Source organism: Photinus pyralis, unplaced genomic scaffold (assembly GCF_008802855.1).
Source record: "Photinus pyralis isolate 1611_PpyrPB1 unplaced genomic scaffold, Ppyr1.3 Ppyr1.4_LG4, whole genome shotgun sequence".
In the NCBI taxonomy this organism is placed as follows: Eukaryota; Metazoa; Arthropoda; class Insecta; order Coleoptera; family Lampyridae; genus Photinus; species Photinus pyralis.
This window is the reverse complement of record NW_022170511.1, coordinates 8,501,926-8,529,521: the sequence shown is the minus strand read 5'-3', so window position 1 is coordinate 8,529,521 and position 27,596 is coordinate 8,501,926. Positions and strand designations below refer to the sequence as shown.

At 35.6% G+C, this 27,596-nt stretch overlaps 1 protein-coding gene and 4 non-coding genes across 8 annotated transcripts in view; 3 read left to right on the top strand and 2 right to left on the bottom strand.

Annotated features, from left to right (window-relative positions):
• The window catches only part of LOC116167668 (alpha-actinin, sarcomeric), a 45,127-nt gene that overhangs the window by 3,714 nt on the left and 13,817 nt on the right, over positions 1-27,596 (bottom strand). Inside the window, exons 2-6 of one of the 4 annotated variants that reach the window (XM_031483114.1) lie at positions 1,332-1,566; positions 940-1,275; positions 740-834; positions 178-255; positions 6-98 (exon numbers count right to left, since the gene is read on the bottom strand). In XM_031483114.1, the coding sequence (XP_031338974.1) occupies positions 6-98; positions 178-255; positions 740-834; positions 940-1,275; positions 1,332-1,566 (837 nt within the window). Of the gene's footprint in view, positions 1-5; positions 99-177; positions 264-739; positions 835-939; positions 1,276-1,331; positions 1,567-21,624; positions 21,700-27,596 lie in introns of those variants that run through there. The other 3 variants (XM_031483113.1, XM_031483112.1, XM_031483111.1) reach the window with 3 other exon arrangements.
• On the top strand, positions 25,449-25,521 carry Trnak-uuu. The gene has a single exon. It is a non-coding gene; the product is annotated as a tRNA-Lys (tRNA).
• Positions 25,957-26,029, top strand: Trnak-uuu. Its single transcript has one exon. It is a non-coding gene; the product is annotated as a tRNA-Lys (tRNA).
• Positions 26,288-26,360, bottom strand: Trnak-uuu. The gene has a single exon. It is a non-coding gene; the product is annotated as a tRNA-Lys (tRNA).
• Positions 26,539-26,611, top strand: Trnak-uuu. Its single transcript has one exon. It is a non-coding gene; the product is annotated as a tRNA-Lys (tRNA).

Sequence of the window (27,596 nt, the reverse complement as noted above, 5' to 3'; positions counted from 1 at the left end):
CTCACATCACTAGCAAGTCGCTCGTATTCCTCCATAAGCCGCTCGTTCTCCTGGTTGACTTTCAAGACCTTGCAAATTCTGTTGGCTGCGGTTTCGGCCTAAAACACGAAGTGTTATATTCTCTACGATCTGTTTAATTTGGCACATGCTATTATTGATGTTAATAAAAAAAATCACCTTTTGTGCACCTGAGAAGCAATGGTAGTAGGAAGACACATAGGTCATTACAGCACGTTCATCCGGCATAGCAGTATTCTGTAAGTCTGCATGCAAACAACACGGTTAAAACAACAAAAATTACAAATATTGTTAAAATTAGTTAATTCAAAAATCACTGCACAAATATGTTTCAGAATTTTAAAAAAATCGCCTCGCTAAGGTAAAAACTTGTAACTGTACTTGCATAAAGTTTATAATGTTTATAAGTACCTACAATATCAGTGTTCGAATCTATACCACAAAGCGCGATGCCAATTTTGGATTGCTTGTGTTGATATGGATGGAAGAATTGAATTTCGTGAAATTTTTGAAAATCTTTTTAGTTTCATTTTGATGCCACCCAACACAACAATAAAACTTTGGGATATTAAGAATTTACGCAAGTACAGTTTGAAGCAATGTGTAGTTTAGTTAAATCAAAGTGTAGCACGTAAAACAAACAAAATAACAATCATTGAGCCATTTAAATCATACAGCGTTTAAATAATACAAATTTGTTAAAAAGGAGCAACACTGCAACGAATGATACCTGTTGAGCCCCTTGGAAAGCATGATAATAACAAGAAACGTATGTCATGATAGCACGCTCATCGGGCTTAGGAGTGTTGATTAAATCTGCAAATATTGACCCACATTCATATTTTTTACACAATTATCGTCTCCATTTCCGTGTTTCGTTTGTGACAAAACTGATGTGAAGAAGTGGTAAACTGAACGTACCGTCAGGATCTAACATCCTAGGAATGTCGAGATACTTCTCGGCCACGTCAAAGGCAGTGTTCAGGTTCTCCATAGGATTATCTTTCGAAAGTTTATTGTAATCGATGAGATCTGGACGATGACGATGGATAAGCGCGCAGAACGCCAAACCGTCCTTGAACGAGAGATGGAAGTTTTGAACGTTGACATTCTTGTACGGCGCCGTTTTACGTTGGCACCATAGCAGTAATCCCTCCTTCGCCGTCATTTCTTCAACCGAGATGTCCTGAATGGCGAATCGAAGAATGATGGTCCAAATCATGCCCAACGTCATTTTCAGATTACCGTCCACAATTTCTATCGATAACCACCAGTTAACGGTTGAAATTTTAGATTGTATCTGATTCGCTTACCTTCCGCACCAATTGATACAAGTTTCACGCCTTTGCTGGCGATGAAATCCAGCGCCTTGTTGACGTTAGCAATTTTGTGAAACCGCATTTTACCGCGGTCGGGCTTGGGTAGTGTCTCGCCAGAAATGACCTCCAGCAAGAGCATGAGCTTAAGACCATTACGGAAATCATCTTCTATGTTGTCGATGGCTGTGCCGGCTTTACGTAGATGACTGTTGCACCAAGCAGTGAAAGTCTGAAAATAAAATGAGTAGGTTACTATAGTGAAATTCTTTTTGGTCTTAAAGTACTAATTATTCATGGACCATGTCAGTCAATGAAGATCTTTTTGAAGACCGAGTTCAAAGAAAACTAAAATATATATACAACATTTTTTAATTCAACGCTTATACATGTATGTGGGAATTTTAAAAGCTTTGATTACAAAAGTATGACGCTTGTGTTTCTAATTAAAACATTTTTATGAATGGCGAATAGATTACTTTTGAGAGAATCCAAATAACAAGAAAACTTGTGCCAAGTGTTCTCTTTCATACACAACTTGTAGAAAACTATGGGTACAAATTGCTTCGTAAAAAGTTTGCAATTATTGAGTCCTCTACAAAAGAAAAGTGATTTGGCAAAATTAGTTTCACATTGTTTCAATCTACAATTATGCGTTTGCAAGGACATTTTCTATCTTATCTTCATAAATTACTCAATTTCTTTTATTCTATGAAACATTCCCTTTGCCTTCATGGACATTTGAATGACTGCAATACCACATAAAAGAGAAATTCTTTCATAATAATCAATATGAATCATTTACCACGCCGGTGACAATACCTAGTGGAATGCAGATATAAAACAAAGAATACACTGAGATTTGTATAAACGATTTGGAGAAGCAATCGCGAGGTTATGGTCACATACAACGTATTTCAACATTCCTCAATATCCAGTTTATTTTAACAATTTTGTTTACCCGGCTGTCTAACAGTTTATCTAATTACGGGGTCATTATATTGTGGCCAGACACCTTCCTATGAGTCATTGTAAATTAATCGCTATAAACAATGAATGAAATGAAAAATATCCCTTTTTTACTAGGAAATGATGTTATGGGGGACTACATTCGGCCTCGTTTCGTAAATAAAATTGAGGTACCTACCTTTTCCGCTTCCCGTTAGAAGAGCAAACCACAACAAGCTTTTTCCCTATAAACCAACAGTCTAAAAACGCATCCTTTGCGAGATACGCCCCCAAATGTTCCAACATTTGCGTTCCTTCTTTTTTTCGCCAACCGTAATAGATAAAAGGAGGAAGTTACGGATTTAAATAGACCGTATGCTCTTTTTGATTTTGTAAAAATGTTCCCAACATTCCTCCCAAAATCTTTACCCCAAAATTATGAGGGTTCGAAAAAATGCTTTAGAATTCGCTTCCACTGGAATATTTTTTCGTCAGGAAACTCACCTCAAGGAATGTTCACGTTCAGAAAAGATCGACCTCTTGAGGAACTCGTCTTCGAAATATCTTAGCAATTTAATTAATTTGTATTATTTATTGTGTAAGTGTTAGTTTGGCTTTGAATTTGGGTTGGATACGAATGGGTTGTGTAATATGTGTGTCAATCTAAAACAAAATTTAAACGAAGAAGACAATAGAAGAGTTTCCGCATTATATGTTGCGATGGACAAGGAGACGGTATCATGTACTTTGGTGGCACTCCACGCTTGTAGATCTCGAAATGAGGGGGTGGGGAAGTTACCTTACACCCAAAAACTTCTTGAACTACTCTTTCCGGAGGACTTCTATTTTTCTATAGATTCACCGCGTAATTATCGTTGTACTTAGCCACTGCATTGGAATTATTCCATGTAATTAATCCCAAACCGACGCTAAAGTTGTTCCCACTATCTGGGAGCGACTTGGGTACCCAATTTTCCTCAGACCCTCCATAGTGCATCTAAACCCATTGTCATGTAACGGTCTCCATTTTTGATGGTCTATTCGATGAATCCAGTGAATTAACTTCCGGAAGATGAGATGGTACTGGACAGGGGTGTTTAGTGCTCTGAGTAATCGTTTAGTAACAATCGAGGGTTAGAAACAGGTGGTATGTGAGAAAACACCTATGATCATTTTCAACTTAGAATATGCGAACAATTTTAGAAAAATAATCACCGCATCAAAAGAGACACTGTGGATACAAAAATCTGTTATTTTGATTTTGCTTTGACACCAGCTATTAAGCCGATTAGGTGGAATAGTTCAATTAATATAAAAAGCATCATTTGACATGCTACACCAAAGTATTTATTGGAAAAAAAGATTCGTATGTTGTAATGTTTGATAATACCTACATACAATAGACAAAACGTAGCAAAATTAGTACCTACATTGCGAGAACGAAATTCCAATTGTGAGATATAAAAAACCAAACTATAATTAAATATGTACTACATCACGCAATTTAATTATGTTAAGCATGAGGCAGGACGTGTTCCTCTAGTTAAAGGCTATTGTTACACACTTTTATTATTGCTCCCCTTGTGAAACAATGCAATGTGAAATCTGAGATCCTATTTTGTTAAACACTTGCATTCTCATAGCTGTGGTGTGGCTATATTGGAATTTTCAGAATGAATTTTAATCTAAAAAATTAGGTCGGAAAACAGTGCCAAAATGAAATGAGAACTACATTTTGTAATTTCAATTTTTAAGCAAACATTAAAACAAATATAACGTGCCGATTTTCCTACGCTTGCAGCTAAAATCTAAATACATATGTCATTTCTAATTCGTTTGATGGATTCGACAAACATTAAAAGTAAATAGACCAGGAATGCTTGAATTTAAAAGTGAAATTTGGAAATTAATTACACCGACAAAATTCGCGACGTTACACAAGCCGTCTATTTCTGGTAGAATTTGACCTTAGCTGGCTTTTGACGAAAAGTACACGGCAGCGGCGGCGGTTGGTAGTGAAATAATAAAAGACAATATTTCCTATGCTCGCAGTGGAATAACAAAAATATATAATTAAAATTGGGTCATCGAAGGCTTCATGCCAACTTTAACTGGGTTAACCGAAATTGTTACACAATTCTTTAGTTATAAAAATATTGATGGGAAGTTTAAAATGTGATTAAGTTACCTGAATAATTCAAACGTCACGTCATTTAATGAGTTTAATTCATTGAGTTTAGTGTGGAAAAAATGCAAACCTTGAGACCTTGCTTTAGTTTTGAAGTAATCTGGAAGAGCGCCAATTACAAAATATTTTCGTATGACTAACTTGTATAAGCTGGCCAATAACCGTTGAAAATTTTAATTCATAATAACCGTTCGGAACAAGTACTATAAATACCTTCGCATTGACGGTATCTCTATCGGGGGAGAGGAGTACGCAATTTAAACCCGACATATACCTAGTCTGGAAGCAAAACGATTACGGTACATGACTATAATAATGGCATTACTTACAATTACTAGCTTTTGAAGATTCTGGCAAATCATAACTGGCGTTTACATTCTAACCTATTTAAATTTAGTATCAAGAATCATGCACCCGTCAACAAAATTAGTGTTTCATCTCGGATTTATTGGATCTACTGACCGAGTATAAGATTATTCAGCCCCAATGGCGGCATAATGTGACAGATGTCATGTCACAGTATCTCAGTCACAACATGGAAAACCGAAGTGTCAAGAATAGAAAAAACGTTAATGAGAGATGAGAAAGATGCAAAGGTCGTCTGTTTAATAGATAATAGGTCAGTATATCAAATGGGGATTTCATTTCTTGTTGTTAATGTCGTGAATTTTTTTTCAGGAAGCATCTGTGTGGTCTTTGGTAAGAGGCAGCTTAAAAGAATGCTACCTATCGCTTCATTCTGCTGGAAGCCTAAAGTCAGAAAGCAAACTGTAACATCGATGCCGAACATTTCATCGTCTTGTTGGGAATTATCGTGAGACTGGGCGGAGGTAACATGTTCTCAGTCATGAGGGTCGCTCAGATCGGGGTAAAATACTAAAACGGGAGTGTGGATCTATGGCCAGAGTTCGTGGTGCGGTATGAGTTGGATTTCTTTATGGACAATTCAAATAAGTCGTTTTTTTACTTCCGTTTAATTCAACATATGTTTTACCAGTTAAATATTCATTTGATACTTTCTACGACACCTTTACTCGTATAGAGTGCACTTCGTAGTTCCTTTATTCCGCCGCTAGAGCTCACGCAAAGTATCTTTCTTGATTGATTTTCCTTTCCTTGAACCCGCCACCTTGACATTGGCAGTGACAGTAAATAGACATTATTATACTTGGAAGATTTACTTAATGGTCCGTATGAATAAAAAGGAGCATATGCTTATACTTGCAAAATTCAAAGTAAATACTCGTAAGTGCCCCTTCATACTGGTGTGTTTAGCAGCGCTGCACTGGATCCTATCCTGCTCCTCATCAGCGCTGCTAAGTCCCCCAGTGTGAAGGAGCACTTACGAGTATTTACTTTGAATTTTGCAAGTATAAGCATATGCTCCTTTTTATTCATATGGGCCATTGTGCCCTATTTAACTACAAGGATCCTTTTTGGAGATTATTGTTAACTGTGAACTGCTTCGATATAACTTATGAGACCGTTTCGACACCGACATTTTGGATTTTATGTATATATATCTGTATATATTAATTTTTGTCGTTACGAAGAATTCATTCAAAAAATTTAGTTTCTTTTAAATTGTAAATTAGGTTCTTGAAATTACGTTACATTTATTCTTGTACATTGCAGTTGCCGTACATGTTATCGACAACTCGTTTTCAAATCAAAATTTAGCTTTTGCTTTTTAAAGTCATTTAAATTATTGCTTTTTGTTAATTACGATTTTTAGTAATCGAATTATCCGATCTGTGTCAAACATTAATTTTGATCTCGTACATTTGGTATGCCATGCGGTTTTGTATCTGATTAGAGGTTTTATGGGAGCAGCACCCTTCTGAGCTCAGTAAGGCTGAGGGTAGAGTTCTAAGATAAGAGATTTTCGTCGATACTAACATTTGCGCACAATGGGCTTTCGATACGGCAAAATTGTAATTAATCCTTGATAGTCATTTAGCAATTACAGCTTTATTTCTGGTGGAAGCCCATTTCGATATTTAATATTTTCTGACTAAGAGTTAATTCCTCTGGAAAATTAATTTTAAATTCAAATGTTGATACTAAGTAAATTCCATATTCAGTTTCTAGCCGGTGGCAGTATAAAAGAAATAAATGATAAAACTAAACTGCAATACCCGGCGGATGGTGCCTGCTCTGCCATACATATGGTGATCACTTAAAAGGCAACGGTTTATTTACATGAGACACTCTGGGAAGAAATATGTAAGGGGTTGTTGGTATGACCTTTAATATTTCTGCACGGCCTTAAGCAAGTCTCACAGCTGAAACGACCTGTTAATTTTGTAATTTTTAAGATTTACGTTGACATGGTCAGCACACGATTCACCCTGTAACCGTCGGTTTTAATTTGTATTTAAATTTTTTTGAAAAAGTTAGGAATTTTGAGACTTTTAAGGGTAAAGTAAATACATCATCGTATCATCGAAATTTATTAGAATTTGAAAGACTAAATCTTTTGAGCCGATCTGTCTGGCATTCGTATCATATTTCGTCTTCTATTTAGGTACACCTGCCAATGCAACAAGAGATAATTCTCTGGATCATAAGAAGCAAAAATCATTAAACATTTGCTACGTTGGTTGCTGAAGTACGACCCAAAAAACTTATTAAATGGGGGGGGGGGGGGGGGCAATAGATTTCTTTCATTAAACATTTGCTACGTTGGTTGCTGAAGTACGACCCAAAAAAACTTATTAAATGGGGGGGGGGGGGGGGGTCAATAAGATTTCTTTCTAATTTCCCAATTATTTCACCTGCATTGAAATTTGAAAGGCCTGGTTTGGATCAGGAAATAATGTTTTTTACATAAATTATTTTAGAGCTATTTAGCCTGGGCGGAAGTGTCTTTTGCCATCTCGTTCTTACATTGGGAAAAAACAACGTTGAGCTGTTCATACATGCAAAATAAAGAAAGAAAAATAAAAAGTAATTATCAAATTTGTTAGATGGACTCACATAATTGATATACAAAAGGTAAATGCTATGTGGTACTATGGCCCTGGTCATTACTTTAAATAAGTGACAAATGACAGCGTAAAAGGGCCACTTCACTTTCGACCCTCAATTTATCTGAAAATATTTACCGGCCGAATAACTATGGTACAAATTTTCCATTTTCCAAGAAATTTGTCCGATGGTAAGTATTCTCGCACGATTAGGACGTTGATGTGTACGGGTGCACCATTCTGTTGAAACCAACAGTTACTAACTTATGTTTTTTTGTGTGCCGTACATCGTCCATGTAGGAACGCCAGTCTATTTTACCCTATTCCACATCTCGCGCCATTTATTTCTTTAATTTACGAAGAAACAGTAGCACTACATAATAGAGTATTTGTACACAGGTGATTTTAACATGACTTGGCTAATTTTCAAGGTTTGGTGTTAGTAAATTAGCTCTTTGGCAAACAATGTTCCAGAGGTCCTTTGTGGCTTTGAAAAGACATAAAAAATTAGAACATACTATATAGGCAAAGTAGCTGAAACCACATTGAAACAAAAACCAATCATATTTAACATAAGTCAATTAAACTTATTCCAACTAAAACCATTTACTTATTTCTTTTATTCTCCTCTCACATATTATAGATGTAACATACATTGGCTGTAAAGATTAAAAATTTACAAATTTTTTTTGCATTCAGCGATATAACTTCGCAATCTCCGCGATATGTGTATAACAATAAATTGCAAAATTTTTAAGACTCCCACACATGTTAGGATTCTCTAATTACTATTGATTTTCATTTGTGAGCCTGAGTGCTATTGTTTCTTGGTAATGGTAGGTGTCTAATTTGAATAACCTTGCATACACCAAAACAACAATTACTCCAAATGCAAAAACAGGGGAAATGCATTTCTCACCTCCGTGCGTACTCTTTGAAAATTTGCATGTACAAAAACAACAGCCAACAAAACTGGATACGACAGTAGCTTCAAATTCAACACAACCCTAAACTAATTTTAACAAAAAGACTGTTACAATTTATTTTTCTTGAAGATGAAGTTATAAATAAATGCATCGTGTCAAACGCTCCGAAGTAAATCTCTGGCACTTGCAACAATGTTTTACACAACAACAATAAATTGAAGCATACTTAAAACCCATTTTCTTTGGCACCGTAAAACTTTCAATTACAAATCCCCCTCGTAAAACATAAAAAACAAATACCGCGTTTCATTTACTGTACTACATTAGAAAAGACAAATGACAAAATGCTCTCTGCCTAGACGACGTAAAGGATGACACAATCGTAATTATCACCTTAAATTTGTAATTATGGTTACCGCCGATGCTGATGTACAAACTAATTAATCATATTGTAAATTGTTAGTCAAAGGTAACTGGAAACACGTGTTTGCGGCGGTTCATCTAACAGTATACAGAAACTGTTCGCAGGTGGCGTTTTAATTAATAATTACGTACAAATTAGCAACGCACAGTGCAGTATGAATCCTTTTTTTTATTTAAATACGCTAATTACGAAATTGGCACCTACGTTCCGCATGAATGAGGCAACCTGCCAGGTATATAATTGCACCAAATTACAAAAAAAGTATTCCTAAATTATAAGTTAGAAGACAGTATCAGCTACAGTGATACTAAAACGATACAACCCTTTTCACTACCACTACCATAAAGAACCGTTTACCAAAATTTCAGGTCGTAATTACGCTTTCCAGTTACATCGATCGAGGGACGGAAAGTTACTTTTTTGTATCAGAAACGGTACGTGAAAGCTATGCTCCCCTTAGTCTCCTTGTTTCTACGGAATTAGACCTCAAACCTATATCCTGTTATGTTTTTTTGCTTTTAATTTTCACAAATGTAGCATCTTTCTTGCAATTGGTTATGGCATGATCTAGGGAATGACAATATTAGGCAACCGGTTGCAAAAATTGTGTGGCCATGGCCATAATGTACCTAACAGACTGGCAATTATTTCTTCAAAACCCGGTTCTATATATATGACAGCTAATAATTGATCGATTTGGTATATTTTCTCCGTCATAAATATAATTGTAAAACATAATCCCTAAAGTGAAATGTACCTACTTACGCATGGGTGGCGCCTATTCTGTTTTTTACATGCCATTCATAGCATACTTACATGTCTATCCACATTATATAAAAATTCAAAAAACTCGATTTTCGTACACAAATTTATCGGCATCAAAAACATCTCGAATTAAATTTTTAACCACGTGATCAAATCCATTTTTTAACATAACGCTGACTTCGTTAATATTAGTATCTGCAATTTTTTTGAAAAAAGACGCTTTCGATAAAATGCTTACTTTTCGTCCACCCTATGTATTAATTCCTATTAAAGAGTAACACATCTTTCTACGGCATCTAAGTACTAACGATCCCAAGCCCTCTGACGGAATTCACCCAGGTATATTAAAGCTTAGGTAAGTGGTAACAGTATTCTTCTTCAAAAATGAGCTGAAAATTTACCTCCACAGTTCACAGTCAATTCCTAAAATTGTTTACTTTCTATCATCAAGCAACTTATGTAAAAAAATAAACTCGTTTAATATTGGAATATGGGCGTGGTTATACAGGGAAGAGAAGACAAAATACTCATTTTTTTTACAAATAAACCGGAGTTCCAAATGTTTCGTTTGTAACCTACGGCATTAAAATTCCCATAAGATGTAGCAAAGGCCTTACCTATATATTTGCTTATCTCTTTTCCAATTTTATGAAACACTTTAAAAAACTTTTGTAAAGACCCTTTCAAATGTGTAACGTTTGATGACCTGATGATTAGTGGGCAAAACTTTTTTTTAGTCTTTTCGTGTATTATAAGTTATAACAAGTTTTCCCTTCATTTTTATTTAAATTTTCCTTATTAAAAAAATGTACACTTGCACTCTTCTAGAGCTGTTTGCTTCCTTGTTCGGTAGATGGCGTCACTAGTTTTCAAAGTTAAAATTAAATAATTGTTTTTGAAAATTTATATATTTAATCCAGTTTCGAAAAACTTAGTTGATATTGCTAGGTGTGGCCAAGGCTCTTTGGCTTTTCCTTGTCGTGATCCTTCGCTGAAAAGTGGGTCGTTTAGCACATTCTACACTAAAACTAAAAGAGAAAGAAGCCCAACCAGTTAAAGCTAGATCATTCTTCCAAGATATCTAAAGAGGGCGCTTTTAAAAAAAGAAAAATAAAAATTCGTTGACAGATTTTACGATCCTTCCTCTTTATACAAGTTAGACTATTGAATTTTGGGGTCAAAGATCACCAAAATAAAGCTTCTGAAGTACTTTTGTGATTCCTAAAGTCAAACTGTTATGAATAAAATATTTGGTTGCTTTCAAAGTAGCTGTATATCTGCCACTCTTAACTTTTTCAAATAACGAGTGGTCCATCTAATGTTTGGACTTTGAACTACCGATTACTTGACTTCCAAAACTTCAAATGTCATTCGGGAAGTGACAATTATTTAGTAAAAACTCGGACATTTACGAAATGGGACGCTATAAGCTTGAAGAAAGTTAAGTTAATATTAAAAACTTATTTCAAAAGTGGCGAGTCTTCTACTCAAACTGTGCGAAATTGGAAAAAAATTGGCAAAAAAAAGCTGCGATACGACGCCATTGGACTATTATCTTTGGGGAGCGGTGAAAGATAAATGTTACGCCAACAATCCAGAAACAATTTCAAGACCTCAAAACTGAGATTCAAGCTGCTATTGCTGAGATAAGGCCCGAAACAATCGAAAATGTACTTTAAAATTGGGTGGATCGAATGGGCTATTGCCAAGTCAGCCGTGGTGGTTACGGGATTTTTTGGATTTTGATGATAGTCTGCACAGTCTTCCATCATGACAGAATACCACCAGTGAGTAGTGGAAGTTTTGATTAAAAATGAATTCAAACAAATTATTTGGTTAGTAGACCCCATCCATCGAAGCAACTAGAAATGCGCAGTGCGTGGTGGTGCTGGCGATGAATAATTAACAACGGAGCGGTGAAGGTGGTACTAACTAGCAAAGGTCAAAGCAGTAGATCGCACCGAGAGGTATCACTATTTCAAACCGAAAGATAGGTAGCCATTTTCCTCAAAAACTGTTAGAACTTTTAATAAGAGCATAAGCATAAGTAAACATTTGATTACAACTTACTACTTCCATTTAATTGTAGAATTAAATCATAATTCCAGAATTGGCGCACGAAGTTCATGGCACGAACTAATTAAATATTGTGCTTTTATTGTGATGATAGGTAATGGCTCAATACTCAATAGCTTTCTTTCCGAAAAGAATAATTTCCCCGTTTACCTAGTACTGTTGCCGCCAGTAATTTTGTAGGTAACAACATTAACGTAGAATGAAGTTGGCCTTAGAAACAGATAGGAATAAAAAAACATTACATGCCATATAAACACGCCCCAAACTGCCGTAATCGGGGAAAAGCGAGTGAAAACACTTGTTAAACATACAGATTTCATTGACTAACAGATAAAAGTAGAAATACAGTCACCTACGAAAACAAATAAATTACGTAAACACCGCTTCGATTCCTTTATTGACGGCTTATTTGGATGCGATACATGGTAAAGCCATTTGGAAGTTAAGTAAACGAAGATGCATTAAAATTACTATTTATTTGCATACAACCCAGCTACAGATGTATACCAAATGTTAAATTATCTATTACAGCCTGAATGATGTCGAAAGTAGGTTTTGAACAAAAAGCTTAATCCGAAAATACACTTTACATTTCCATAAATATTTTCAAATGTACCAAACCGAACCTAAATTTAGAATGCATTCCTTTCCTACAGTACTACGTACCACTCCTTTTAGCCTTGGTTTCGTTTTTATTTAAGATTTATCTGTACCAATTTCATCTATATTCCTTAGAGAGAACTGCACGATTTTATAGTTTCAGAAAATGCACAAGAATGAAACCAGCACATCTATTAACAATGCACAGCTGACGCGAGATTTTTCCAATTCGAATCCCCCGACACCATTGACCTGCGATTTGTTATAAGAAGAACAAGATTATTTTCTAGGTTTTTCTATTTACAGCAACGGAAGAAATTTCTAAACACATCAACCTACGACATAAATTCTCTGCGACCAATTTAATTTGATACAAAGCGCTTGTGCCGATTTTTTGTAAATTAATAATTCAAGCTTCCCAATTAATTACCTAACGCGATTAGTTTAAATACAGCCATAAAACCTTGTCCATCAATTGCAAACACTCCCGTTGTGACCGTTGGAATAGTATCAAATTAACTAATAGGTGCGTCCTCGTTCTCTTTTGTTAATATAAAATTTACAACTGCGACATTAAATTGCTTTATTGAAAATATCGTTGTAGCAGTGAACAAATGAAACCTCTGGCTAGATGGAAGCAACCCTCCTACGCTCCCTAAGTGGTTGAAATGTATGTTAGGGTGAGGGTGTCTGTACAATGCGTTTGATGATTATTAAACGGACTTGTATTATTGCATTTGAAACCGAATACTACAAATTAATGCTAACCTTTTAACTATAAAATCGCATTACCTACTCTTAACTGTTTTAGCCATCTTCATTATAGATTTTCGAATAGCACCTGCGATTCAGTAATTGTCCGAATCTATCAAATCACAGAAAATAAGAAAGGTGTTTTCATTATGGTTCTGTTGTTAGGGCAAATCCGGTTACAAATTAAAATTATTTGAAGAAATTCTATTGGAAATAACCGCTTGTCTGTGACAATTCGCGAAAAATAATTGCCATCGTTCGCCAAAGCCTCCAAATGCAAATATCAAGTTCCTTTCCTCGTCAATTTCGGCTATCACGTAAGGAATCTGCGAATCCCTCGATCAGGCACTTTTTCATTGCCCAAATCTTCGTGTATAATCCTGAATTTCAGACACCCAGCTTCTTTTGGGATTTTCATTCGTCGCACAAACAGTAAATCTTTAAAAGTCCTCTGGCTTCCCCGGTTATTGCCTCAAACGGTCTTCATGTTCTTGGGTCGCCCTCTCGAGCCCATCAAAACTTTGGCGTGCAATATTTTACTTCAAAATAATATGGGCCGTTCGTACAGTAGTAGTAGTAGTCATCCTTTTACACAATTTCCTTCATTAGTGAGGGAATTTGTAATCGCGGGATTGAGTACATACATTTTTTGAAACAAAAAAAACCTACAAAAACTGCCCAATGTTGTGCAACCGTACAGCCAATGTGTGTGTACCGTCATTATCGTAGCTAGGTAAAACAATCTCGTATTAGATTTTTCGAGAGATTTTTGCTGTATGACTCTCAACACGGCCGGAAGAAAATACCATAAATATCCAAAAAGTAGTAATTGTAAATTTGCCATTTTTTCGATTTAAACTGTTTTTCAAAATGTTCGTTCATTATTTTTTGAAAACAAAAAACTAGCTATCGTACATAAAAAGTAAACAGCGCTAAATTGGTCGCTTTTTTGCAATTAATTGCTTTGGGAATATAAAAATTCTCGCTCATTTACTTATTTGTAATCTTGATATCAACCTACTTTTTGTGGAACGCTTATATCTCGTTTAGCTAGACACTTGATAAACCAGGTGTCAAATTCTTGACAGAATAGCTTCCTAGCTGAGTTTTCTTTTATTAGGAGGACCTACCATCCAAATTTCGTTTTAATTGTTCCATAAATAAGAAAATTGCATTTTTGCGCATGCGCAACAATATTTTTGCGCATGAATTTTGTTTGCTTTTATTAAAGGGACTTACCATAGAAATTTCGTTTAAATTGCTTCAGAAACAAGATCGTTGCGTTTTGCACATATGCAACACAATTTTTTGACTTTGACAATTTTTTTCTCCGTTTTTTGATAATATAACCCGGCCCAATTTTTTGTAGGTTGTACACAGGAAAATAAGGTCTTCCAAATAATAGAATAAAAATTTTAGGTTGCTATTTGAAAAAAAAAGTTCGATGCCGTTACGGCGCTCCAAAATTTTTTTTCAAAAATCCGGCCCGTTATTTTTCTGTTCGGTATGCCTAAAACATATATACAAAATTTCAACAAAATCCGTCGAGCCGTTTTCTCAGAAAATTGCCAACAAACGTACGTACGTACGTACATACAGACGGAAAAAAATTTTATTCTTTAAAAGTTGCTTAAAATGGTCTAAATCGTCGATATTTGATGATATTTTGAAATGTTCAAAAAACGGCTATCGCAATAGCTACCTAGCACATGCTAGGAAGCTAAAAATTAAAGAACGAAAATCTTTTACAATAATTACAGCAAAAAATGTGGCAAACATAACTCTATAACGTTTGCTGTATAAGCAAATCGAATCGTTTCTTAGTTAGTTCCGACATCGACGCCGAATTGATGAGTATTGATTTCGCACTCGTGTGTTATAAATCAAACTTTGATCTGGATAACATTTAATTTTTTCAGGAACCACTGTTTAGAGATCAATCCGCTAAAATGTCGAATGATAGTCTTCGCCCCGCGTCATGTAAGACTTGGGTATGAATATTGATATTACCATAAATCGCAACAGACTGCAATTCACAGAATCTGCAAAATTCTGAATTGAACTTTCTGTCGTGCAAGAATACATATCGGACACAATTTCCATTTTTCAGGACATTTGCCTGATGCGCGGGTGCACCATACTGTTGAAAACAACTTTTGTTTTTTTGTACCGTACATCGTTATCTCGATCGTTACACAGGGTGTTTTTTTTGGGAGCTTTAGTTGAACGTTTCTGGGAAAGTAAAATGGTAGGTTTTTGAAAATTTGTTCTGATGGCCGAATATCGATGTAAAATATTTTCAAAATAGCCGCACTTCCGGAAACACCGGAAGTAGATAGTAACATCGTTATTTTAAATAGCAACTCCTATTTTTTATTGGATTTTTGGATTCTACGTGAAATTTCAGTTCTTTTGATACCCACATGTCGATATCTGCCATTTATTTATTCTAGCTAGTATGTATGGCGTTAAAAAATTTGAAAAGTTTATTGTTGAACTTAACATGCATATCCCACCCTCACGCGAATCCAGACAAAACACGTTTTCGTTCCATTTATGTGTTAGGGAAATATGTAACTAGGCCCAGGCCTGTTTATTTCAATAAATAAATAAATATCATAATTAATAATATTATATAACAGCAAAGTAGCCAGTCAGTAGGATAGAATGGATCTAATAGCGCAAACACGTTATTTGGATTGAAAAAATAGTATTCATATGTGCTACTTACATATCATTATTCAAAATTTTTGTGCATTCCATAAAAGATGCGATAATCAGTCATTCCTCATTACGATTTAAAAAGTATTCGACCAAAAAATAAGAACCATAGAAAATCAGCAGAGCGGTTGATGCGAAAAATGCAGTCCATGAAACACGCGGCGGTCAATGAGCAAAAGGCGGCGGACGTTTGAAAAAATCATAATGGAAGATGGTCGGGAAGATGTGACGAGCAGCTGTTCCAAACAAATCGAGCATGGAAGATGCGGCCGTACTCATTGCGAAAAAGGCAGTCCATGCAAAAAATAGGCGCGTGTTGCAAGGAATGCGATTTATGAAAGTTGCGACAAGCGAAATTCTTACTTGGCAGACGATATGAAAAAGTCAATCCAGGAAAATGCGATCCATGAAAAAGCGTCGGTGGTTGTTAAAAATGACATCCTTGTAAAATGCGAAAAACAGCATTTCTTTCCTCCTTAAGGGGTAGCAGATCGTCGACATAAAAAAGGCGTTCCATGCAAGATGCGACATTCGGCCTTCTCTATTGCGATATACAACGCATTCAAATTAATAGTATTGTTCATTTTGAATATGTGTAATTGTTAAATAAATTAAAAACATACTAAACAATAAATAACATCCTTTGATTCATTGTACGTAGAGGTTTGTGTCGTGATGGAAACAGTATCAAAATTAACTTTCTCAGATATGATACAACCAAATTCCAAACAAGTTGTAAATCAGCATATGCATGATGAAAGTGCATTTTTGGTAATGTAGATCAGTATTTCATTAGCAAAGTTTAAAATTATCGATCTCACGTAATCTAACTCAAAATAGACTAGAGCCTGCACGTCTACACTAGATCAGAAAGCTTTTAGTGATAATTTGAAGTCTCTAGCTATTGTAATTGCTGAGATCTCAGTCGGACAGCCAGCCAACCATAACGAATATAATAGCGTATTTTTTTTCCAAAAATGCTCTAATAGACCGGGAGGCAGCGTACATAGTAACTAAACCATAAGCGACAAAAAATTCGACAATACAGGCTGAAAGTACGTTGAAAACTAATAATAAAATCACTCGTCTGCCAGTCATAAGTGGCAGCATTAACTTGGGGCGGCGCTGAATAGGTGACTTCTTTAAGTGATTAACTAAATTACCAAACTATAGGGGCCACGGAAAAGATTTGTATCAAGAAATCCCATTTTTTCCATAGTTTTCAAATATGCTATGGCAGACGATTTCAAGTGCAGCGTTGGTAGCGAAAGACGCCCTCCAATGTAGGGAAAAACACCCCTGAACTAAACCATGAGGACCGTATAAAAATTATACATAAAAAATTCCTCTTTTTGTCACTACTTTAAAATATATCCTGGCAGACGATATTAAGTGTAGCTTTAATAGTGGCAGGCGTCTTAGAAGTTAAAAAATTTAGGTATAGTAAATCCCAGCGAGCGCGAGCGTGTGAGAGATAAGCGCGCGAGAGCACAACGAACAGAGATAGCTATAGATTTACGCACCGCTTGGAGTTACCAAACGAATTAAATTAGGGAAAATAATAAATTGTTTATTTCGCGATAAGATTGTCGGTATTTCTTGAATTCTTCTCAGACTGAGATCTTCAGCTCGTTCTAAACTATCCTCTGACTCCAGTTCCGTTGTCTCTATGCAACATTGATGGATCGATGATTAAAATCGACAAGTTTGTTTTGCTGAAACATTTTCGGAAGTATGATTTCTTCAAGTGCTCCTAGTCCATCGCCAGTTGTAGATGTTGTTTTAATCGATGGATTATTTTTTTGCATCTTTTAAAAGATCTCCGGTAAACCTTTGAGCGATTTTCTGAACACATCCTCGGCAAGATTTGTGCTGTGTCAGCGAGAGAAGTACATCTTACTTTTGACAGATAGTTACCCCTTCCATGAAGGACGCAGAACATGATCGTTGGGATCAAAATAAGGAAAGATTACAATCCTACTCAATTTCTGTTTCCACTCAGAAGCAGCCTGCAAATTTCATAAAACCACTTCGCAATGATAGCGCAAAGCCTCTCTTATAGATTACTTATACCGTTCATAGGCAAAAAAGACCTGTTGCGCTTTACTTGGAAGGAAAGTTGTGTTTGCCACATATGAAAATAAGTGCTATAAATTTGTGACAAGGGAAGATGATGTGGTAAAAAATGAATTGTGCTGCAGCCACTAAGATGCAGATTCTCGAATAATTTACCATCTTGGTAAACTACCAACAAGTCGCAAAGTCATTATTAGCGCTTCCGATATGGATATTGCTGTTATTGCTTTGGGAAATGTAAAATTGAGGCTACCATCAAGGTATAAATGGAAGTAGGTCTCTTTTCCAATAACACGCTGAAATTCATAAATCTTCGAGAGATGTTCGTGAATTTGGGTGTTGATGTGTGTAACGCGCAGGGTAACGCGTTACCGGGTTCCCACGCATTTACCGGATGTATGACTTGTGTATGGTCCTCATGGTTTAGTTCATCGCAATTTGGGCGAATGCCAACGAAAAATGTCTGAGTTTCTACAATCCGTTTGATTGAAGTGGATGGAACTATGTGAATCAGAAGTTTAGAATCAAATGGTTTGAAAGATCTCAGTAGTCAGTATCCTATCACTATCACTGTTGGTTATGCTCTCGCGCGCCTATCTCTCACACGCTCGGACTCGCTGGGATTTACTATACCTAAATTTTTTAACTTCTAAGACGTCTGCCACTATTAAAGCTACACTTAATATCGTCTGCCAGGATATATTTTAAAGCAGTGACAAAAAGAGGAATTTTTTATGTATAATTTTTATACGGTCCTCATGGTTTAGTTCAGGGGTGTTTTTCCCTACATTGGAGGGCGTCTTTCGCTACCAACGCTGCACTTGAAATCGTCTGCCATAGCATATTTGAAAACTATGGAAAAAATGGGATTTTTTGATACAAATCTCTTCCGTGACTCTTATAGTTTGGTAATTTAGTTGATCACCTAAAGAAGTCACCTATTCAGCGCCGCCCCAAGTTAATGCTGCCACTTACGACGGGCAGACGAGTGATTTTATTATTAGTTTTCAACGTACTTTCAGCCTGTATTGTCGAATTTTTTGTCGCTTATGGTTTAGTTACTATGTACGCTGCCTCCCGGTCTATAAGAACTGTAGACTGCTTGCGGCTACACAGGGTTGTAAAGGTGAATAATATTTTCATACTAAGTATAAATTGTCAAATTAATAATAATCATCGACATGTTTCAGCTTTTACTCAACAACGCTAAAAATTTAAAATCAATTTATTCATGGCGCGACAAGGTTTCTTGGTTCCTGAGGTGGTTCCCGCGATAAATACTGCAGAACTAATGAAACCTGATGAGCTTTAGACGCATTTGTAAACTTCTTACTTTCAAATAAGATCGGACTTCCTTCCTAATGTAGGCCAATAAAAACCTACATCGCTAATGCTCCATGTGGAAACGAAGCAGTTTACAAAAAACCGCACATAATGGCTGTTTTTTTGCTAACAGTGGACCTGTAGGTGACATTTAAGTTAAGAACAAAGATCTAAATTCTAAAACAATAAACAAAGTAAACAAACTATTCCCATACCCTGGAAACCATTTCGTTGCCAAGGTTAGTATCGATTTTCAAAAACAGACAATGAACAATAGATAAAACAATTTGCCCAAAGATTAATGCAATTTGATCTAATCTGAGGTGATATACTAAGAAAAAAGTAATTTCAAATTCAAGGTGACAGCACAGATTAAAGTATTTTGTCTGTGGTGACAGGTATTTGAGTGCCATGTCCATTGTCCATTGGCCTCATCGCAACCGGCACACACAAAAAATAATTCAGTTCAGTTTGTTTATCTTGTCATTTAAATCAATTCTGCAATAATATACCCCGAATGTATCAATACTGTATAATGTCCAAATACCGCCAGCATAAAAAAAGGAAATCCGTTGCTTTAAGTTTTGAGAAACTGTATCTTTTCCGAATACGTTTACAAAGATACCTTGCGTTGTGTTCAATGAACAGATTGGAATTTTTGGATTCTGTTTTCGCCCACATCTGCAGCTCTGAGATGAGCAAAATTCAATGGAATTTCATGGATACAATTGCGGTCTAGACAGGTACATATTAATAGTACTTTATTTTTAAAAAATAGGGCATTTTATCACGTACTTTCGATTAGACAAGTGAGCACAAGTTTACTTTCATAACAACGTTGCAAAATATGATATTTTTACACATACGTATTTGAAATTAATCATCGCGACGTACGTAATTGCCTATGTGCCCATTTCGATAGATCGAACAAACAAATAAATCAATTTATTGATCTCCCATTAAAAAACTGTAAGGGCGGATGAGCAAGCAATCGCTTAGCCCAGAGATCCTCAATTTGAGATCGTTTTTTTTAAATTTTATTTAAATAGCTGCTTTTAATACAAATATAGTATAATATACATTTACTGCTACTGTTTGGAAATACGTGACTCAACGAACTGGTCGATAACAATTTTCACGAAAATTATTCTAATATTGCTATAATTAGGTAATTTATTTGTAAGCAAGTTTTGGGTACATTACGCGATTATGAATATTATTCAAGAGGATAGCGTGTGGAGGCATGTCAACTTTTATACACAAAGTGAATGGGATGGTGTAGGTCAACAACACGAAGTGGAACAAAAATGTTTTTCCCTATTTGGTTTGTAATGAATTCATTCAGTTATAAAGTAGGTATAAACCTGATCCATGTCCTATATTTAAAGTCAAGCTTCATTTTTATACGCAGAAGTCACAACATGTTGAACCCCAACGTCGCATTCTTCGGCACACTTCATCTTAAGTGTTACAATGAAATGGGTATATACATTCTCTGGAAAGTGCAATGACGTACGTGGAAAATCGAAAATTGAAGGGGCAGTTTAAACAGTAGCCTAAAGAATGACTCTGGATTCCAATCCACTTGTGACACTGTTCTGCAACTGTCCCCATTCCGTCAGCATCAAAATTGTAACGCATTAGAAAATAAATAGTAAATTGATTAATAGATACCAATAATGTATTATTTCCTGAAAGCAAATGTCATGTCGTATTATCCAGTTTAACAAAATAAAACTGAAAATTACGTTAATTGATGAACGCAAACGTTTATCTTATTCAAATTGTTGTCATGCATGAATAAATGTCTAAGCTCAAACTGGCCTTACTTAATTTCTTTAGTGTGTAGTAAGATCAGAACAAATAGTATTTCAGTGATAAGAGAATAAACAATTTATCCAATTTCTCTTCTCTTACATTAGAGCCTAAATTGTAACCGGCCTTCGATTGTTTATTTACTGATTGAATTGTTACTTAAGATAACATTTACTGTAGTTTATAGTATTTTTATACCATGGTATTTTTCATGAAAAAAAATGTCTATTGGTATTACGCTTGGTGACCCCCGGGTCAGTTAGTTCCGCGACTTGTTAGTTAGAATAATTTGTATATTCATTTTATAGTAAATTGCAGTTTATTTATTTTGGCAGATACTAGTACAGTTAATCTGGCACAAATTTGTGGAAAAAATACCTTATAACTTTTTTTTGCATAAATCGTTCTTAGAAAAGCTCAACTCCAAAAATCCGGGATGGTATACCGTGGGGCAATTTTGAGAAAGTTCCTCGGAAAGTTCTACGGTATTTTTTTCCAAAAACGACACTTTTTCGTGCCAGATTGACTGTACTGTACTGTATTACGGAAAACGCGCGAATGAAAACGCCAGGAAATCGTAAAGAGACGTAAAGAAATTTCTAGAGGACTAAATTTCCCACCAAAAACTCCATGACTTGTCTGTCCTAAACCGTTTAGAAATGATAAGCATCTATGTACATGTTTTGCGGAGTCGTATTGGCAATACCTTTGAAGCTTTATTTTTCAAAAAATTTCCAACGCGCTCTTCACTTCCTTTCCCTTACCGCGGTCTGCTACGACAGAGATGGAACACTAACCTGAAAAAAAAGAAAGATTAGTAATTGATGTCCACACTTTGTGATACGTATAGATTCAATATTAATTACGACATTTACTATTAGTAATTCTAATAAATTACATTAATGCTGGGAAGCAAATATTAAAACATTGTTGAACGCTTGTCTTCTATAATTCAAATATTTATAATTGGTATTTGGGATATACAGTATGTCCACGGATTGAGTGCATATAAGGTGTATATGACACATTTTTTCAGAGCTGGATTCTTCAAGTTCTGACGATCACTCCTGCTTAGTATCAAACTAACACCTATATTGAAAAAAATTAGTCAAATCAATTAATATACAGGGTATTTTTTGCCGGATTCTAAAAATTAGTCTTACTGTCTCTATTTTAGCGGACATAACAAAACTGTAGTTACTTAGCTTAGAATTAAAAGTTAAGGAAGACTTTCAACTGTCATACAAATGAGCCTACTTTGATTTTTTTCATCGGCATCCAATACTTTTGAACTCATGTTTGTAACAAAAATCAACGCAGGCTGATTTGAATGAATATTAAAAGTCTACCATAACTTTTACGAGTCTAAACAATTTTTTGTTATATCTGCTAAAATACAGACCTTGTCTTTCGGCGGTACATGTAGTACTAAACAACGGCAAAAAAGACCCTGTATATTAATTGATTTGGCTCATGTTTTCAATATCTAAGAGCGATCTTCAGAATATGAAGATCCAATTCCAAAAATTTGTCGTCTAGACGTTGTATGCACTCAATCCGTGGACACACTAAGTAATTATACCTGGTATCTACTTAGTTGAATATAAATTTAAAATTATTAGTATTTACCTCCTTCCTTTTTCTCGGACGCGATTAGCAATATCGCAATCAAATTTTCAAGCTACACGCATAAAACGTGCTCTAAGAAAATAGGCATTTGCGTGTGTATTCTCTAACCTTTTATTAGGTTAGTGCGCATTGTTTTCCATGTGTTGATATTTCAGTAGCGATACCATCTAATCCACCATACACCATCAAAGGTAAACGATCAATTACATAGAAAGTAAGCAAATGAGAAGAAAAAACGCACGTTAGTATAAAGCGGTATACATTTCTCAAATGTAGGACCTTTTATTACTCAAAGTGAACGCGCTCAATGAACAGAGGCTTACCACCATGTCCCATAAAAGATTTTATGATCGTTTGTTCCATTTGAATGCGATTACACAAAGCTAGTTTCCTAAATTGTCCCATAATATCAACGCAATTAAAACCGAGAACAATTCTAAACATTAGCATAACAATTTCATCTAAACGGTAGAGCTACTACTATGCATCGCCATTTCATTTGACAGATAATGTGCGAATAATAATGGGTAGTATTATAATTATACTGGTAAAGATAAATAATCAAGTGAAGTCGGTGTATGTTTGTAGCGCCGAGTAAATTTAATTTTTTGCTCGTCAATTTTTAGTATCTATTGTTTCCGAATGGTGGCGGTACCTAGTTTCTTATTCCAAATGGACTATATGCAGGTATCCAATTGGAGGGACACAAATATAGTTAAACTCTCCGACAGTAGAGGATAATCTTAAACTCAGTAACACATAATAAATCTGGTTCAATCTTTGAATATGGCCTTTTCGATTTTACAAAAATTTCCCCTTAAACGGTAGTGCGAAATAAGATTCCGATTTCTACGAAAACTGGTATCATGGGCATCTTTGAATATGAATATCACAACAAAGCAAACAACATTTGATTTTGTTAAATTTTTAAAAATCATCTTTGGATTTCGTATTTCCATATTCAAAACCTTCGGATACTAGGTAAATTTCGTCGAGAGCACATTTTTTCGAACCACGTAGGTATACGGGTGGACAGTCTTGGAAATATATTGTTCGTATCTGGTGTGGTTCCGGAGGAAAAAATAGATTTTAGGCCTTTTTGGACATTTCATGCGCAGAACTAACTTTAATTAAATTTACTTCAAGTGTTGTCATTTCCGTAAGAAAAATATTCCAAAATATATTTGGGCGGAATTTCGAAGACTTGGCGAAAAAACTAAGCGTTTGGTTCACCTCCCAAATTGTTTATCTGCTGTTAATCCAATGTTGGATTCAAATTACACGTTACCAAACCACAAAAAACTACTGCAGCTGCACGGTAGGCTTAGAACGAGGCTTAGGATGTTGAACAAGAGAATTAAATTGTTTGGCAAAACGCTAGAACTTTGAATGCTTTCAACGTTGTGGCATTAATAAATGGGAATTGTGCTTCCGACCTTGTTGATTCCATGCCTCAACACTTTTGCGAAGTCAGCCAAAAATTATTTGGCCGCGGATTTATTTCACAATCTTTTAACTACAAATAACTCCTCACATTACATATTAACACCTACCCACTGAAACATTTATGTTCAATTTTAACGTGAGGAGGAACCAGTGACTTAATTCTTAGCGCATCAAACCCCAATACAGTTTTGTAATTCCTTTTTTTGTTACAGGTGGATCAACAAAAAGAAAGAATGAGCAGTGCTTCGAGCTGCCGAGCTTTCCGAGTTTATTTATAGCGTTCAGATAGTGTAAAAATAGATCATGCTAAAACAAATTCTTTCCCAATAATCTATACAAATACCGATTTATCTCAAACTAGTTACTAGCGTCTACATCCGTTGCCTTATTTGAATATGTGCACGACCTTTGGCAGTGAGCATTATTACAAACGGTACCGCGACAATGCAAGAATTAAAACTATCTGAATCACAGCTACTGAATATAACCCGAATGTTTAAGAACAAATGTAGTTTTTCTGCAAGTTAAATTTGGCGGAGATAAATTTGCTCAACACATGCAGGCGAAGAAAATTTGCAGTGTAGGTTTACGCAACCATTGAGGAAGTGATGACATACATGGACAGGGGTCAATGGGACCCCTTCACTGCAAGAATTTTGAACATAGGATTTTCGGTTAATGTCGAGCAAATTTTAACATCGCCGACCGGATATCAATGAACTAATAAAAAATAAATTCTCTGGCTGACACTATTTTTGGCACAAACGCAAAATTTTCCGCTACATTAATATACATACCCAAACTGTGAAATACCAAAATTCAGTGGCAATTTCATATTTTGCAGATTATTAATTGATTGACCTTTTATCAATTGATGCCGTTTAGGAGTGTGCCAGGTAAGAACCTTACCGCCTACACTAAATGTAAACAAATAATATGCGTGCTACCACTAAAACAGTAAAAATACATAATAGGCGAATAAAAAAATTTAAGATATCAACTAATAATAAACATAGCATGTAATAATTTATAATGATTTATAAACAAATTATGGCTATAGGTCAACCTGTTACAGTATCAATATTTAGTACCCAATTATCTTTAACCATTTGACACTTTTGATTAAGATCTTTTTATAACGTTGTAGCAATTTGAGTGTAAAGTTATTAAAATAGCGTAGGCAGACACACAAAAGCCGCCCATTCTATGTACTACCGCCACAACTTCAACCAAAACGGGTCGCAAAAGTGTCCTTCAAAACCCACGCGGAATTCCAATACGCATTTACAAGTTTGTTAATAGGATTCCCACTAATTATAAAGCTTTGTTTCAAGGTGCCCGAGGTATTGACACGAGAGCAGTACACAGCTCCCGGGTTTGGTCACGGAGTACTGGAAAGGTCAGCTGAACGAGGTAAAGTTTGGAATTTTTCGGCTTACGCAGATCAACGCAACAGCCCGGGTAGCTCAGTCGGTAGAGCATTGGACTTTTAATCCAAGGGTCCAGGGTTCAAGTCCCTGCGCGGGCGGATATATTTTTGCAGAAAAAAGCTTCAAATCACTGGGTCTCAAAAGTATGTAAACGGAAGGAGATTCAGGGTAAAATTATTTTTGGTTGCAACTAAACCTAAATATGCTGAATCCAGTAACGTCCAGATTTGGTTTGCTGCTGCAAAAAACTGACCCACATATTTTTACATGCGTTAAGTAGACCCAATGAATTTGGAACGATATCGAGATTAATAAGGCATCGCCGTTTGTTTCAAAATATCCCAAAAAGTGTCGTTTGGGCAGGGACTTTGCGTAACCGCAAAATACTTCGTTTAGCTTTAGATTAAAAAAAGCGATATCAGTTCACACTCCAAATTTTTTATGGTCGATACTTAATACCTACATTATCAATGAGATGTTTGCTGATATTTTGCCGTTTCGCGTGTTAAATTTTACTGACAAACCTTGTATCAGCCCGGGTAGCTCAGTCGGTAGAGCATTGGACTTTTAATCCAAGGGTCCAGGGTTCAAGTCCCTGCGCGGGCGAGTATTTTTGCAGTAAAATCCACAAACGTTGAGTTGAGAGACACCAAATCTCAAAAACACTGATGCAAATACAGACGACAGATCAAATGAGTTTGTTCAGAGTACCCTTGTACAATTTTTTTTATTGCCGCTTGATTTAAAAATGCAGGATCCATCAACGTCAACATTTGTTGTCAAAACAGAGATACAATACAGCAACAATCTTAGGTATCTTTGGAAAGTGGAGGATATCGAAAGCAGTAAGTCCCTAAAAAATAACGCCCGCGCAGGGACTTGAACCCTGGACCCTTGGATTAAAAGTCCAATGCTCTACCGACTGAGCTACCCGGGCCACAGTTTGGACCCTGAAGATACATCTAATCGTAAAACAACTGGGTTTGAATAAAATAAAATGAATGATATCAGTTGGTTATTAAAATAATTGTCCTAAAATTTTATCGCCGTTACTTAAGCATTATCTATGTATTGGTTCCATACGTTTTGATGTTAAGGTATGTAAACTATCGTCAGCCCGGGTAGCTCAGTCGGTAGAGCATTGGACTTTTAATCCAAGGGTCCAGGGTTCAAGTCCCTGCGCGGGCGAGTATTTTGAAAAAAAAAATTTACAAACCTTGATTTGAGAGACGTCACACTCACATCTTAAAAAACACGTAAGTGCGTGTAACTTAGTACGCTCATGCCAGGTTTCGTAACGATGATTAAAAATATTAGAATGGAAAACATCTTACCTTATAATCAAAGATGAGTAACAATCTAATATTTTTAATCATTGAGTAACCTTGATATTCGTTTGTGAAACCGGGCATCAGAGTATCATTCCAAAATTTTTTAATTTGGATAAACATGTTGGTAATGTGTTGGGCCCTCTCGTATTCGTTTTGTTGTTCACATCGTAAACTGTACTGTAAAACTCAATACAGTCCAGGTCGCTATGCTAGAAGGGCATTACACTTTTAATTAAGAGTCCAGAGGTCCATGTTCTTCATCCTACATCACATTTGGATCGGATTTATTCACTTTTATTATTAGTACGTACATATCTTTAGTGTAGTATGAGCTCAGAGATTTTAAAATTTTTTATCGTTTTTAGCTTTCCAACGGTACAATTTTCAATGTTTGAGGTTCAATAGTTAGTTTACGATGTTCACGTTAAATTTAATGAATTGCTATCATATCGAACCAATACATATAGTGATGCATTAAGAAGTTGACATAGGGATTTACGTGTATTGCTTTTCCATATGTCTACATTTAAATGACAAACTCTCTTCTGAAGGACGCCTAATTTTATGCAACTAAAATAACTTCTTAAAACAAGTATTGGTCTGGCTGTCATATTAATCAATTTGAATATTGTTGCTATTTTAATTTTCGTTGGTGAAGAAATTGATATTGTCAATTGGTATAGTAGTATAGTGCCGGAAACAGTGTAAGGAGCGTAAAAGATTCATTTTTTATGAAGCTAAAACAACAATATTTAAATTAATTAATATGACAGCCAAATCTTTGTTTTAAAAAGTTAGTTTGGTTGCATAAAATTAGGCGCGTTCCAGAAGAGATTTTATCT